Here is a 14,387-nt window from a genome sequence, read left to right as displayed (position 1 = left end):
CTGCTGAATCAATTTACCTTATATGCAACTGTCTTACTTACATGCAGCACATTAATACTATAGGGATTCCAGCTTTATTTCCCTTCCAATTAGAGGTATTCAGGTTTTATAATAAAAAAATGTCGGTCCTCCAAGTATACATGGTTCAATTGTGAACTTCGTGTTTGGAGACAAGCACATTGAAGCTCACTGCACAATTTCAGAATCATTAAAATAGAAACAAACACAAATATTTCATGTGTTTAATAATGCTAGTAGAATACACTGAATACTCATGCTAGCACACTGCTCACAGTTATCTGGGTGAAGGCAAACTTTCCAATGTAAAGTCAGGTTTCTCAAAACTTAAAGACAATGAAACAATTAATATCATAAGCTGTGAGGCCCATTTTCATCAAGGCTGAGGTACACAGACTCTGAGAACCACTAACCTGATTGTCTAATACGAGTTCAAGATCTTATTACACAGCATCACTCCAATTGCACGAATGAAATGTCATGTTCTTCAGGTTTCTAGTCAGACGCACTGGAGTCACACTGTCCACACTACACCTGAAATTACAATTTATGGTGATGGAGGTGATGATAATGACGGTTATAATGAATGTGATCATGATTATGATAATGTAACACGTCCATAACACAAATCCGAAGTGGTTTCAGATTAATCCTCTTTTCTTTTTGTAGTCCTCAAGATTCAGTGATCGTCTAGGTCCTGTGTCCTTCACAATGTTCACTGGTTTTGGTGTCACACTGACAGGATTATCTGCAACAACACAACACAAAAACATTACAGAGATCTGGAATTATTACGTGCCACACGTTACCAACATGTTCTCTGTACTGCAGTAGATAAAAACAAAATTTATATCTTGCATTTCTCATAAATCAAAATAGAAATCTCCAAACATTCACCACAATTAATGGACCACTTATGAGGTTGCCAGATTTCCGGGCGCTGCCCAGAGTGCCTGGTTTTATGAATCCATCTCTGGCTGACTGAAACCTTTTGCATTGGGAAACTGTGATAGAAATTTTAATTAGTAAAATGGTGAATAAAATACATCAGAGTTGCTAAAATAAAACTACTATAATTCGTATAAAAAAAAAGTCGTTATTTAAATATATAAATCAAGAATGAAGTCTGTATTTAAATATGTAAATCGTGAAGTAAAAGTTTGAATTGAAACACTGAAATCACTCTTTAAAAAATTGATAATAAAATACTCATTCCCCTACAGTCTTCCCCAGTATTATTACGGCTGATTACACAGTAGATGGAAAAAAGTGTCACGTAAATATAAAAACCATTAGGCCTCTGTTCATTTACATGCTATGACAGAGATGCTTGGCTGCCGAATTATCAAAATACATTATGCCTTAGTCTTCGTTGTGCACTCTTGCTGAAAATGTTGTTGTTGTTGTTTTCTAATACCAGGCGTTTGACAATAAAGTCATTTGACCTCTTGCACTCCAATATTTTTCAAAGATATTATCATGGTCAGCCACTGAAGCACAGATTTCGAGGTGTTCCGAATCCATTTCTTGGTTTGAGTTGCACAATGGGCAGTTAGGGAACTGATATATTCCAATTCTATGCAGGTGTTTGGCCAAACAATCATGGCCTGTTGCCAATCTAAATGCAGCTACAGACGATGTGGATTATGATGCAGAGAGTTCCATTTTTTCCCTTGGGATTGTGTTATCAAATTTTGTTTGTTGAAGTCTAAGTATGTAGATTTAATAAATCTTTTCACAGAGTAATACGTAGATTTAGTAACAGGTCTGTAAGTAGCAGTGCTGCACTTCTTTGCTAAATCATCCGCATTCTCGTTTCCCAGGATTCCACAATGGGATGGTATCCATTGGAATACAATTCTTTTATTGAGTGATATTAATTGAGAGAGCATTTTAGTTATTTCTGCTGTTTGCTGAAAATGTAGTAAATATCTTTTACACATTTCTTTGTACTGTGTTAGTGTATAATGAACTTAAACATTGTGCATGCACGACACACAAATTTTCAAATTTCACAGCTGAGCAGCCATGCTTTCCACATGATAGAACATGAAAGAGAAACACTTTTGGTATTTTTTCGAATGTTTCATTGTCGAAAATAAAATGATATAATTTTGTGACTAATGAAGGTACAATTCGGTGATATTCGTAAAAAAAATTGCCAAATTCGCAAAAAACGAGCGAAATTCGCGACAGATCGCAACTGTAAAACATGTAACGAGTCTCGTTCATACCTACAAAAATGTTAACTCTCTGATTCAATTAGCAGAAGTTCGTGAAAAAATCATTCGCGAAAATTGGGTGTCCCTAACAATATGGTGCAAATTGACCCATTAGTCGTAAGCACAATAATGACAGTCCGTCAAATAACTTTAAAAGTGAGCATCTGTGCCATGCTTTTAATGATGCAAGCAAGGTGGATTGAGAAGTGAACATTTATGTAGTTTTTTGCACTGCTTGCACTGCAGCCTGAAGCTTATTGTGCTTATAGACTTTAAACCATTAGCTAGCCAGACATTATCTTACGCTACACAACAATGAAATTTACGTAATTAAATTAAAACTGATAATTTTGATGTGACAGTAACATTTTATTTTAGAAATATGACTTAAATCTACCATTTTAAATTAAATTTCGTCATAAATAAAGTTTTATAGCAATATTTTAACGAAACTTGAATGCTCAACAATGGAACAATTTAAAATTCAAAACACAATATTCTCTTCCTCCATGTACAGTTCTTATAGCTTTGCAGTTCAGTGTAGTCTTATGCTTAAGCATGTGCAAAGTCCAGGAATTTCAGCAAGTTTTAAGTTTTGTCCGAAATGAATTTGGGAAAAAGATATTTAAGTTCTTCTCGTGATAAGTGGTTGACAAAATGATAAGTACAAGGATTGGCTGCTTAAATGAGAGGATGAATTTTCTTGCAAGTGTAAAGGGTGTAATATTTCATTTACACTTACGTATGATGGCTTACAGCTATTAATAAACTATTGGTACCTGAGAAGAACAAAGAAAATTACTTACTTACAAATGGTTTTTAAGGAACTCGCAGGTTCATTGCCGCCCTCACATAAGCCCGCCAACGGTTCCTATCCTGTGCAAGATTAATCCAGTCTCTATTATCATACCCCATCTCCCTCAAATTCATTTTAATATTATTCTTCCATCTATGTCTCGGCCTCCCTACTAACACACTATATGCATTTCTGGATTCGCCCATACGTGCTACATGCCCTGCCCATCTCAAACGTCTGGATTTAATGTTCCTAATTATATCAGGTGAAGAATACAATGCATGCAGTTCTGCAGTGTATAACTTTCTCCATTCCCCTGTAACTTCATCCCTCTTAGCCCCAAATATTTTCCTAAGAACCTTATTTTCAAACACCCTTAATCTCTGTTCCTCTCTCAAAGTAAGAGTCCAAGTTTCACAACCATACAGAACAACTGGTAATATAACTGTTTTATAAATTCTAACTTTCAGATTTTTTGACAGCAGACTTGATGACAGAAGCTTCTCAACCAAATAATAACACGCATTCCTCACATTCATTCTGCATTTAATTTCCTCCCAACTGACATTTATATTTGTTACTGTTGCTCCAAGATATTTTAATTTTTCCACCTCTTCGAAGGATAAATCTCCAATTTTTATATTTCCATTTCATACAATATTCTGGTCATGAGACATAATCATACACTTTGTCTTTTTGGGATTTACTTCCAACCTATCGCTTTAGTTGCTTCAAGTAAAATGTTATGTTTTCCTTAATCGTTTACGGATTTTCTCCTGTATGCTTCCATAATATTCAGCTAAACATGATAAAGTCACAGCAAATGAGTTAACTTTAACATGTCATGGTGTAGAACATCAATTAGGAATACTTATTCCATCACCATTCCTACAATTCACAAGATTGTGGTAATAAACAACCTTGCTATTGTGTTTTTAATTAACCTTCAGTAGCTGGGAGGGGGGGGGGAGGGGAAAGAAGGAAAAAAAGAAAAGAAAACCTGTGGGCAAACCAAAAGTGAAGCTCTTGTTACAGGTGTTCTTTTACCATTTGCACAAGAAAGACTTCTGAACGACCTAAAAAATACCCCATTCTCAATTGGTTCAGATGCCTCAAATAAGGGTAATAAGAACCATTTCTGCAAAAGATGGAAAACATAGTGATATCCACGACTTTAATGAAGACAGTAATGAGAATGCAGAAATAATTAAAATCAAATGTAACTGTTGCATAAAATGGATATTCGTAAAAAGGACTCAATTTTCGGTTTTGAAGTGAATATTATGTTCTTTGAAGATCTCACAGAGACCGAAAGACAAACTGTAATAAAAGGGTTCACCATTGTGTATGACAGATTATTGAAATATCTAACCAAAGTAGTATGATTTAGGGACAATAACATATTTGTAATTGCATCTGTTCTCATTTAATGGCCTAGTTCACGTAGAAAATAAATGTCAAGTTACTTTCGACAGAAATGAATTCTACAATGGATGGTCAATTTTCAAAGCAGTGATAACAACAATGACACAAGACAAAGATAAAAATCAGTGTTGCAAATTTTGGACAGATGACAGGAACAGAATGTCAACAGAACTAGTGAAAGCAGAAATTTGTATTCAAATGAACTGGAGTGTAAACTGTACGGATTCCAAAAAATAGTCCTCGAATCTGCAAGGATCTCCAAGAAATACAAAGTTTAAGATACAGTGCGTCTATTTTTAATACATTAAAGATTTAATTATTGTTAAACATAGAACTGAAAATATGCTCACAATAAAAAATGAAATATAGCAATAGTAGTAATAATATTTATTTATTTGTCTAATGGCTAGTACATGATATTTACAATCATTGACTGAGGAAAAAGCAAGAAAGTGATGAACAAAACTACGAATTAAGTAATCAAAAACATTTGGGCTCTGGCTTCCCAGTAGCGGTCGACTTCCTTGAAGGAATTCAGAGCAGGGCATTTTGCAAGATGTTGCCTATCCATGTCTTCCTGTTGATGGCATAAAATGCAGGCTGATGATGGCAGGATGCCAAGACGATTGAGGTGTTTACCCAGGGTAGTAATAATATAATAGAAGCAATAATAGCAGTAGGCCTAGTAGTAATATGCATACTGTCTCATAAGTAGGAACCTGAAAATTTCTTATTTGCGAAATCCGCGAATTTTTTAATTGTGAGGTAAAAAGTAATTTTCCTCATCTGTAAGATGATTTAGCATGATTTCCTAGCATTCTCCTTAAAGTATGCGTGTTCTCTAACCAGAACGGATTTGTTTGGCAGAGTCGGACTTTTACTATATCATCACTCACTTGTCTGCATTTTCGAATTGATAATCTAATAGTGTTGTTATACATGGTACAGTCATTAAGTTCTAAGACTTGACGCCTGGAGGGTAGGCTCCCACAAGAATCTGGATGTATCACAAGATGCTGCATAACACGGCGTACATTTAAACAGAACCACATCCTCCCTCAAAATAGTCTCCGTTGGCCATTATGCACGTTTGCCAACGTTGGTATAGCTGCTGGAAGCTCCGTTGAAAGATGTTGGCAGGAAGGTCCTGTATGGCTTCTCTTGTGGCAGTCATGACCTCTTCGGAAGAATGAAATCTACGTCCACGTAGGGTTGCTTTCATGCGAGGAAAGAGAAAAAAATCGCATGGTGCGAGATCAGGTGAGTACAGAGGGTGTGGAAGAACTGTCACCTGTTGTCTTGCAAGTTCCTCTTGGACAAGGACAGAGCGATGTGCAGGGGCGTTGTCATGTAGCAACAGCCAATTCTTTGTACGCCATAGCTCAGGTCGCTTACGGTGAATTGAATCTCTTAAACGGCCAAGGATCTCTTTGTAGCGGGTTTTGTTCACAGTTGCACCTTCTGGGATGAATTCCATGTGAACAATTCCATTTGAATCAAAAAACAGTTCAAGCATCACCTTGCCTTTTGACCTGTCTTGCTGCAGTTTTTTCTGTCGTGGTGATAACGGCATTTTCCACGTGGCGGATTGTCGTTTCAGTTGCGGATCGTAAAGGAAACACCAAGTTTCATCTCCAGTTAGTATCCGGTTGAGAAACGTCGGATCATTGTCAGCACTACAGATGAGGTCACCACAAATCGTCATGCGATCATCACGTTGGTCTTGCAACAGGATTCGTGGCACACTGTGCTGGGTAACACGAGACATGTGCATTCTTCAACAGCAACCATATCACGGAAGTGAAATCAGACCCCACAGAAACATACCAAAAACAAATAAAAACCGCCATAAAAAATGCACCTGATTTTATACCAAATAACAAAACCCACAACTTTGTCATGAAGAACCCCAAAGCACCCAACTTAAAAACACTTCCCAAAACACAAAACAGAAAATGACAATGAGACCAATAGTGAATTGCAGAGAAGCCCCAAACTACAAATTTAATAAACACTTATACAAATTCTTAAGCAATAACATCATTCAAGACACTCAATACACCATTATCAACACGAAACAAATCATAAAAAAACTTCAAAAACTAAAAACCACGAACAATACCAAAATACTTTCACTAGATGTTACAAACTTATACACTAATATAGCAATAGATAAAACCATCAATATAATTATCAAAAAACTCAATGAAGCCCAATTAGACAACAATCTAATTCAACAAATTACCCAATTACTAAAAACATCATTAAAACAAAATTATTTCAAATTTGATAATAAAATATACACCCAATCAACAGGATTAGCCATGGGCGACCCCCTGTCTGGATACCTAGCTAACATATTCCTACAAGACTTAGAAAACAAACACATAAACAATTTAAACAATAGGTTCAACTTCAGCATTTACGCAAGATACGTCGACGACACAATAATAATATACGAAAACACTCAAAACACAAATAATCAAATACTGGATGAGTTTAATAAATGGCACCAGAACATAAAATTCACATTAGAACAAAGTAACAAGAATAGTCTTAACTTCCTAGACCTAAATATAACAACAGAACCCCCAACAATAACATTTAACATACATAGGAAACAAACAGCAACTACACATTCCATAAATAAACACTCCATACATCCCACCACACACAAAATGAGTAAATTCCGCTTCCTTATTGACAGATTACTTACAACCCCACTAAATAAAGATAATTATAATAAAGAACTTAATTACATAAAGCAGTTAGCCACGGAAAACGGATATGAAAAACAACTAATCAACAACCTAATACAAAAAAGGAAAACAAAATTACATAAAAAAGATTTCACAACACTTCAACCCGAGAAAACACAAAACAAAAAACAATGGCACAGTTTAACATTTTACGGTAAGATCTCAAATAAACTTAGTAACTTCTTTAAAAAGCAAAACATCAATATAGCTCCCCATACCAACAACAAATTAAATAACATAATTCCCAATAAAACCAATAATAACGAACCCCTCCTAAACAGTGGCATATACCAATTAAGATGTAAAAATTGCACTAAAACATACATAAGACAGACCCGGCGCAATTTTAAAATAAGATTCCGCGAACATACCTCCGACTTCATTTATAATAGGAATAGATCCAAATTCGCACAACACTCATAGACGAGAATCATGACTTAACAAATATAAACGAAACTTTGAAAATACTAAAAATCACAAATGATCCCACAATAGAAACAGCCGAACAATTCCACATCATAAAAGAATTCAACTCAGGAAAACTCCTTTCAAATGAACAAATTGCCAACACAAACAATCCACTTTTCAACTTATTTAAATTATTCCCGCCCAAACAAACACACACACAGGTTCCTCCAACTCCTCCTCCACTTCCGGTATTAGACGACGTAACCTAAGAAATATTGTGAGTGAGCCCACCAGTTTAATATCAGCCAAGCATCAAAGTAGGAGCAGTTCAACACACGTCAAATCGTAAGTCACTCTCTTGCAATAGTTTCTACCAGAAGCAGTTTCAACTAAAATTCAATTAAAACAACACCAGCCAATTTCAATTCAATTTATTAACATTTATGCATATTGTTACAGACACGCAAGGCTGTATTAAACTCATGGACTCGACAACATCCATCTTGTACCAATAATGTCAAACCACCGACACATAGCAACATATATCTATGATTTTCACATCAATATAGATCAAAATCGAATGAAATGCTTCAATAATACACATTGTTAATAATTATAGACATGTTAGTGATATAAACAGTACTCCGTTTTAGTTCATTGTTAAAATCAAGACCAACAGAAGCAACCCCATCTAACGATGTTAAAAACTGGCAAACACAGCCAACAAGTGCTTACAGTTTTTTAAAGTGTCCAATAACGTTTTATATTCCTCTGATTATATTTATAGTTTTATATCACTTTTAAATAATTTTAAATCTTTTAAAGTGTACTATATGGACTGCAAATGATTTTAACTTAATGTAACATGTGTATTATAGACCAAATTAGGTTAAGTTAGAGCAATTCACTTTAGCAAGATCCGAAAATCATAATAAGTTCCAGACCATAAGGCAAGGTTTTCATCATAAATGTTCATTTAACACTCTACATCTGAAGATGACACATATGTATCGAAAACGTTAATGTAAATTATTAACTTTTAAGATAAGCAAAGGGGGCACAGTAAATAAACAATTATAGTCAAAAACAATACTAAGATGTGGCATGGCGTGTCATAAATGTCACGTCACTGTAAATTCAGCATAAAAATACACTTGCGCAAACACACAATATATATAGCAAAGTCACAATAACAACTGTTTTTATTGAAGTTCTACCAGGACTTTTGAAATCTTTCCTTAAAAGCACTAATATTAAAATGAAGTTTTATTGTATAACCAAAGAAGTTCACAATTAATTCTAAGCTTTGTAGTATATACTCACTGGGTAGAGGGACTTCCAAGTCGATCTTAATATCAAAGTCATGTGCAGAGAAGAGGTCATCAGTTTTGGTCCCCCCCTTTGCTACCTCCTTCTTCTTCTCAGGTTCCTTTTCATGGTCTCTGCTTGGTGTTACTGTCATGGCAGCCTCAATAGCCAATCTACTCCTCTCATCTTCTGCCTAAGGTCACAAAAAAGTAGACATTATAGTTGCAACCATAATGTATATTGGATGATTTTGGTTTTTACGTACTGTTCGCTTATTAAAAAAAAAAAGAGATGGTTAATCCACAAAATGAAGAACTGAGAGATGGAAAATTTATATATGTATATATATATATAGAGACAGACATACACAGGGTGATTCATAAGTCACTGTACAAACGTTGTCTTACACTCACAAAGCAGAAAGATTATATACAATGTGCTAAAATTTTGTAAAGAAAGGTCTTATCATTCCATTAATGAATGCTGTGAAAAGAACAGCAAGGCGATGGAGAAGAGTGAAAGAACAATAAATATTATAGCTAAGGACAGTGAGGAAGCAAAGCGAATTAAAGGACAATTTTCAACTCCTGGTAAAAGCCGCCCACATCCAAAGAAAATTGTAATTGATGATTTTGAAAAATGTGTCATCCGCAGACCTTTTTTGGAGTTTTATGAGAAGAGAAAAGAAATTCCGACCCTACACAAGCTCCTGAATGCTGTTAAGGAAAAAGTACAGTTTAATGGCGGAAAAGATACATTCTGGAGGCTGCTGAAATCCATGGGATACAAATTTAAGAAATGCAAAAACATGTCACATGTTTTAATGGAGTGGTCGGACAGTGTTGCACGTCATGCAGCATACCTGAGAATGCTAAAACAAAACGAAAAGGGGCCAAAGAAGTCAAATGTTTATACAGGTGAAACATTATACTTACTTACTTACTGGCTTTTAAGGAACCCAGAGGTTCATTGCCGCCCTCACATAAGCCCGCCATTGGTCCCTATCCTGACCAAGATTAATCCAGTCTCTATCATCATATTCCACCTCCCTCAAATCCATTTTAATATTATCTTCCCATCTACGTCTCGGCCTCCCCAAAGGTATTTTCCCCTCTGGCCACCCAACTAACACTCTATATGCATTTCTGGATTCACCCATACGTGCTACATGCCCTGCCCATCTCAAACGTCTGGATTTAATGTTCCTAATTATGTCAGGTGAAGGATACAATTCGTGCAGCTCTGCGTTGTGTAACTTTCTCCATTCTCCTGTAACTTCATCCCTCTTAGCCTCAAATATTTTCCTAAGAACCTTATTCTCAAAAACCCTCAATCTCTGTTCCTCTCTCAAATTGAGAGTCCAAGTTTCACAGCCATACAGAACAACCGGTAACATAACTGTTTTATAAATTCTAACTTTCAGATTTTTTGACAGCAGACTAGATGACAAAAGCTTCTCAACCGAATAATAACAGGCATTTCCCATATTTATTCTCCGTTTAATTTCCTCCCGAGTGTCATTTATATTTGTTACTGTTGCTGGTGAAACATTATACTGTAAAAAAGTGTTGGCAGCATGATGATGTGCAAGGTGTGCACGTAAACCAAAGTGTTGGGCAAAGGGCTATTGTTATTCACGCTGGTGGTGAAATAGGATTCATCGAAGGGGCCGAGTTGATATATGACTGCAAATCTCAATCTGCAGATTATCATGATGAAATGAACGGCAAAAATTATAATAAATGGTTAAAGAAACATCCCATACCAAATCTGCCATCTGAATGCATTGTTGTGTTAGATAATGCATCTTATTACACAGTACAAGAAAATAAAGTATCAACAATGGCCTGTAGAAAAGCAGACATAATTTCATGGTTAAAAATCAAAATCTCACTGCAGACTCAGAATTAACCAAACGAGAATTAATAGAAATAGACAAAACAAGCCACAAGCTGTATACACAGTGGACAGGATTCTAAAAGAACATGGGTTTACTGTATTCCGACTACCACCCTACCACTGCGACCTAAATCCAATAGAACTTGTTTGGAATTTGGTGAAACAAAACACAGCATCTAAAAATGTTGGTTCCATTTCCCTGCCAGTTTTGACCGCACAATCAATAAGCGAAATCAGCAAAAAAGACTGGATAAAATGTTGCCAACCTGCTAAACATATTGAGGACTAATATTGGCATTGTGATGCATTAATGGAAGAGGAAATTAAAAGGATAGTAATAAACATAGGCATTGTGTGTAATGATGAAGAGTGTGATGAAGATGAGATGGATTATGATAGGCCAGATAGCAGCACAGATATAGTAGACGAAGGCAGGTCAACTGATTGTGCAGATGAAATTGAGACCTCTGCCTCGGCCATACAGCTACTTCTGGAATAAGGTAAGTGTATATACCGTACATATGACATTCAATTATGGTATTGGTAATTGTATTTGATTATGTTCATAATAGCTGTTGATGTTTTTATTGTCAGAATGTACCAACATTTCTCCAGCTGACTCGCCATGCATCGAGACTGAGCAGATCGCATTCACGACACACGAGCGCCCTCACCTGAAAACTGCAATGTTTCATCAGACAGGTTATACCTACAAAAATCTAAATGGATTGACTTCTTAGAATGAGTAATGGTGAGATGAATGTAAATTTTTTAAAAACATTGTAATTGGAAAGTGGTTGCCAACAATTCATTTGATATAACTCTATCTAAAATAACAGTTGCATTACTTCCTGTGGGCAAAAGTACAAGTAAATTCGTAATGCTTTGTTTATTAAATGTCACTTCCCCACTTACTACACTCTGCTTCGAGTACTCACATTTTCTTTTAAGCTTAAGATTAATCACAACAGTGGACATCCGAAAGTTCAACAACATTTTAATAAGCTTATTATAGCAGAGGTGTGTCAAGAAGGCCTTCTGCTCATTTGATTCATAATCAGGAAGAAACAAGCAACTTAGTACATCACGTATGAAGACAAAGTGGGAAGAATGCTTCGTGTCACAGGTCTGTGGTGCTGAGATAATCCCAGTTTTACGTGGAAATGTGACTTTTCGTATATCTGGGATCATTTTTCAGTTTCGTGCTTTAGACACGTGACAGTGTTCATGCTAAGCCACTAGATTGTAACATCAGCTCCTTTTGCACCAAAAGTGAACATGAAGCATTTTTCCAGATTGGTCTCCATATACTGAGGTGTCGATAGTAAGTGTAAAGGTATCTGCTAAATTCTGTCTGTGACTAATAGTTAGCCTGTCAAAAGCAGTTTCTGAAGAGAGAGTAAAAAATCAAACCTCTTAATGTGTTTTTCATAAACAAAGCTATTTATAAAGTAGACTGTGCACTTGTCACATACCTCTGCTGATATTAACATTTGCCCATCCATATTCTCCTGATCATGAACCTTGAACACCATTCGTGGTTTCGTGCTTCTCCGTGTGAATGGGTCGTCTGCTTTCTTCCCTTTATTTCTTCTCACTTCCTCCTGCAAATACAATACTGATTTTAAAATAAATGTCCTGGAAGAAGTATGCAGATATAATGTACATAACAGGGAAAATAATCTACACATAATTCTAAACTCTGTTTTCATATATGTGTTCATGTATGCAACATAATATGCACAAAATACACCTTGTATTTTTTTGTGTCAATTTGTTTATCTGTCTAAGCATCCATGTATCCTGTCTATTCCCTGATGTCAAATAATTCTGCACTTATTACAAGGACTTTTCATATTCAGACAGACACAATCAGCAGTATTTCACACACTTACAATAAAATATATTTTAAGTAATAACCTTCGAGGCAAAATAACATGTCATGAAAACTGGTCTGCAGTATTCTACTTAAGCTATTATCTATCATGAAGATTGGTCTGTACGTATTCTATTTAAGCTATTGTCTATCTACGAAGGCAAATCTTCACCTGTGTCAAAATCACGGAAATGTGAATATTTACGGCAATGGTACACTGACTTATTCAATGTAAAATTATAAGGAGATCATATTCAAACCCACGATTTGTGGTCCATTGCCTCAATATGTAATATTTCGTATTAATTGGAGAACAAAAATATTTAGATTGAGGTTATGTTGCTATAAAACTTCAGTGTGTAAGATATGACCCTTAAATTATGTAAAGTCATATAATTGTTATTAAGTTTAATTATTATTATTATTATTATTATTATTATTATTATTATTATTATTATTATTATTATGTATGTTTCTGGCCTAAGCATGCACGAGATCTGTAGTGTTGAGACATACACCAGGACTGTAAAATCACATTATCTGCGATACTAATTAGTAGTTTTCACTTTGTTCCTACATTTACTGTCAGATATTATTGGCAGCAGTGAGATGCCTAGAGCATTTTTTTTTCCATATGAAATGTATAATAAAATTACAGAATATCTGAACTAACAATTACACTAAGATCCCTCTTGGTCGGACATGCACAAGGGATAATTTTTTGTTCTTCTATATGGAGGTGTCTGTTTCACAGAGATTATGGCTCTAAAAGTTAATAATTCATGTAATGCAATATAAATGAACTGATCAGAAAATGTACTATGCAGTAATATATCTATACAATATTGAAATATTCTACATTAAATCAATTTACTGTCAGAATAAAAAAGGGAGCAAAGTAAGGTGGCAATCTTAATACAAATATGTTGTTATCTAATGCCGGGCTTTGGCAACGAAGCCATTAGCGTTCTTGCTCTCCAATATTTCTCTGTGGTGGATCCATCAGGTAGAACTTCACAGGTTATGAGATGATCTTCAGTCATTTCTTCTTCTTTGTTGCATAGAGGGCAATTTGGATTTGTATAAATTCCTATTTTATTCAAGTGTTGGCCAAATAATCGTGTTCTGTAAGCAGTCTGAATTTTGAAATACTGCAGATTTACGTGGGATTTCAGGAATAATTTCTGTTTTTTTTTAATTAAAATGCTCCATTTTTTATCTTTGGCTTTGGTACACAGTGCTTGGTTTTGCTTGATCTTAATACAAATATTAACACTAACAATAATTGGATATGTTAGCAATACCATAATGGCCTTCTCAGCTTCTTCGACATTTTTCTTGCGGTTACGATCATTGATGTAACTAATACTGGAGATGGTGGAGGTGCGTAGTTTGTCAAGTTCCTCAGCTCTTTCTTCCAGTGCCTGGAGCTTCTGCTGGATTCTGGATGCTTCTAAGTCATCACCTCTGCAAACATTGCATTCCAAAACCCAATTACAATAGAATTCTTGTACAATTCAACTTGCAACATTAAGTCAAAATCACGTGATAAAAACGTATTTTTATTTTCTTATTATTTTCATTCTTGTCACCTATTTCACCAGAAAATTCAGTTGTAAGATTATTGTTTTGATTTTATTTTGGAAACTGTCCATTTCATGTCACAGCTGAATGTA

The 14,387-nt window shown here is 35.3% G+C and overlaps 1 protein-coding gene across 1 annotated transcript in view; it reads right to left on the bottom strand.

Annotated features, from left to right (window-relative positions):
• Positions 1 to 228: 228 nt before the first annotated feature.
• Rtf1 (RNA polymerase-associated protein Rtf1) overlaps positions 229 to 14,387 on the bottom strand; it is a 67,846-nt gene continuing 53,687 nt past the window's right edge. The window contains exons 11-14 of the mRNA XM_069821124.1: positions 14,016 to 14,178; positions 12,311 to 12,439; positions 8,952 to 9,129; positions 229 to 766 (exon numbers count right to left, since the gene is read on the bottom strand). Of these exons, the coding sequence (XP_069677225.1) occupies positions 660 to 766; positions 8,952 to 9,129; positions 12,311 to 12,439; positions 14,016 to 14,178 (577 nt within the window). The 3' untranslated portion in view covers positions 229 to 659. The remainder of the gene's footprint in view (positions 767 to 8,951; positions 9,130 to 12,310; positions 12,440 to 14,015; positions 14,179 to 14,387) is intronic.

This window comes from Periplaneta americana, chromosome 3 (genome assembly GCF_040183065.1).
Source record: "Periplaneta americana isolate PAMFEO1 chromosome 3, P.americana_PAMFEO1_priV1, whole genome shotgun sequence".
NCBI lineage: Eukaryota > Metazoa > Arthropoda > Insecta > Blattodea > Blattidae > Periplaneta > Periplaneta americana.
The sequence above is the reverse complement of the archived record's forward strand: the minus strand, read 5'-3'. Positions and strand labels throughout refer to the sequence as shown.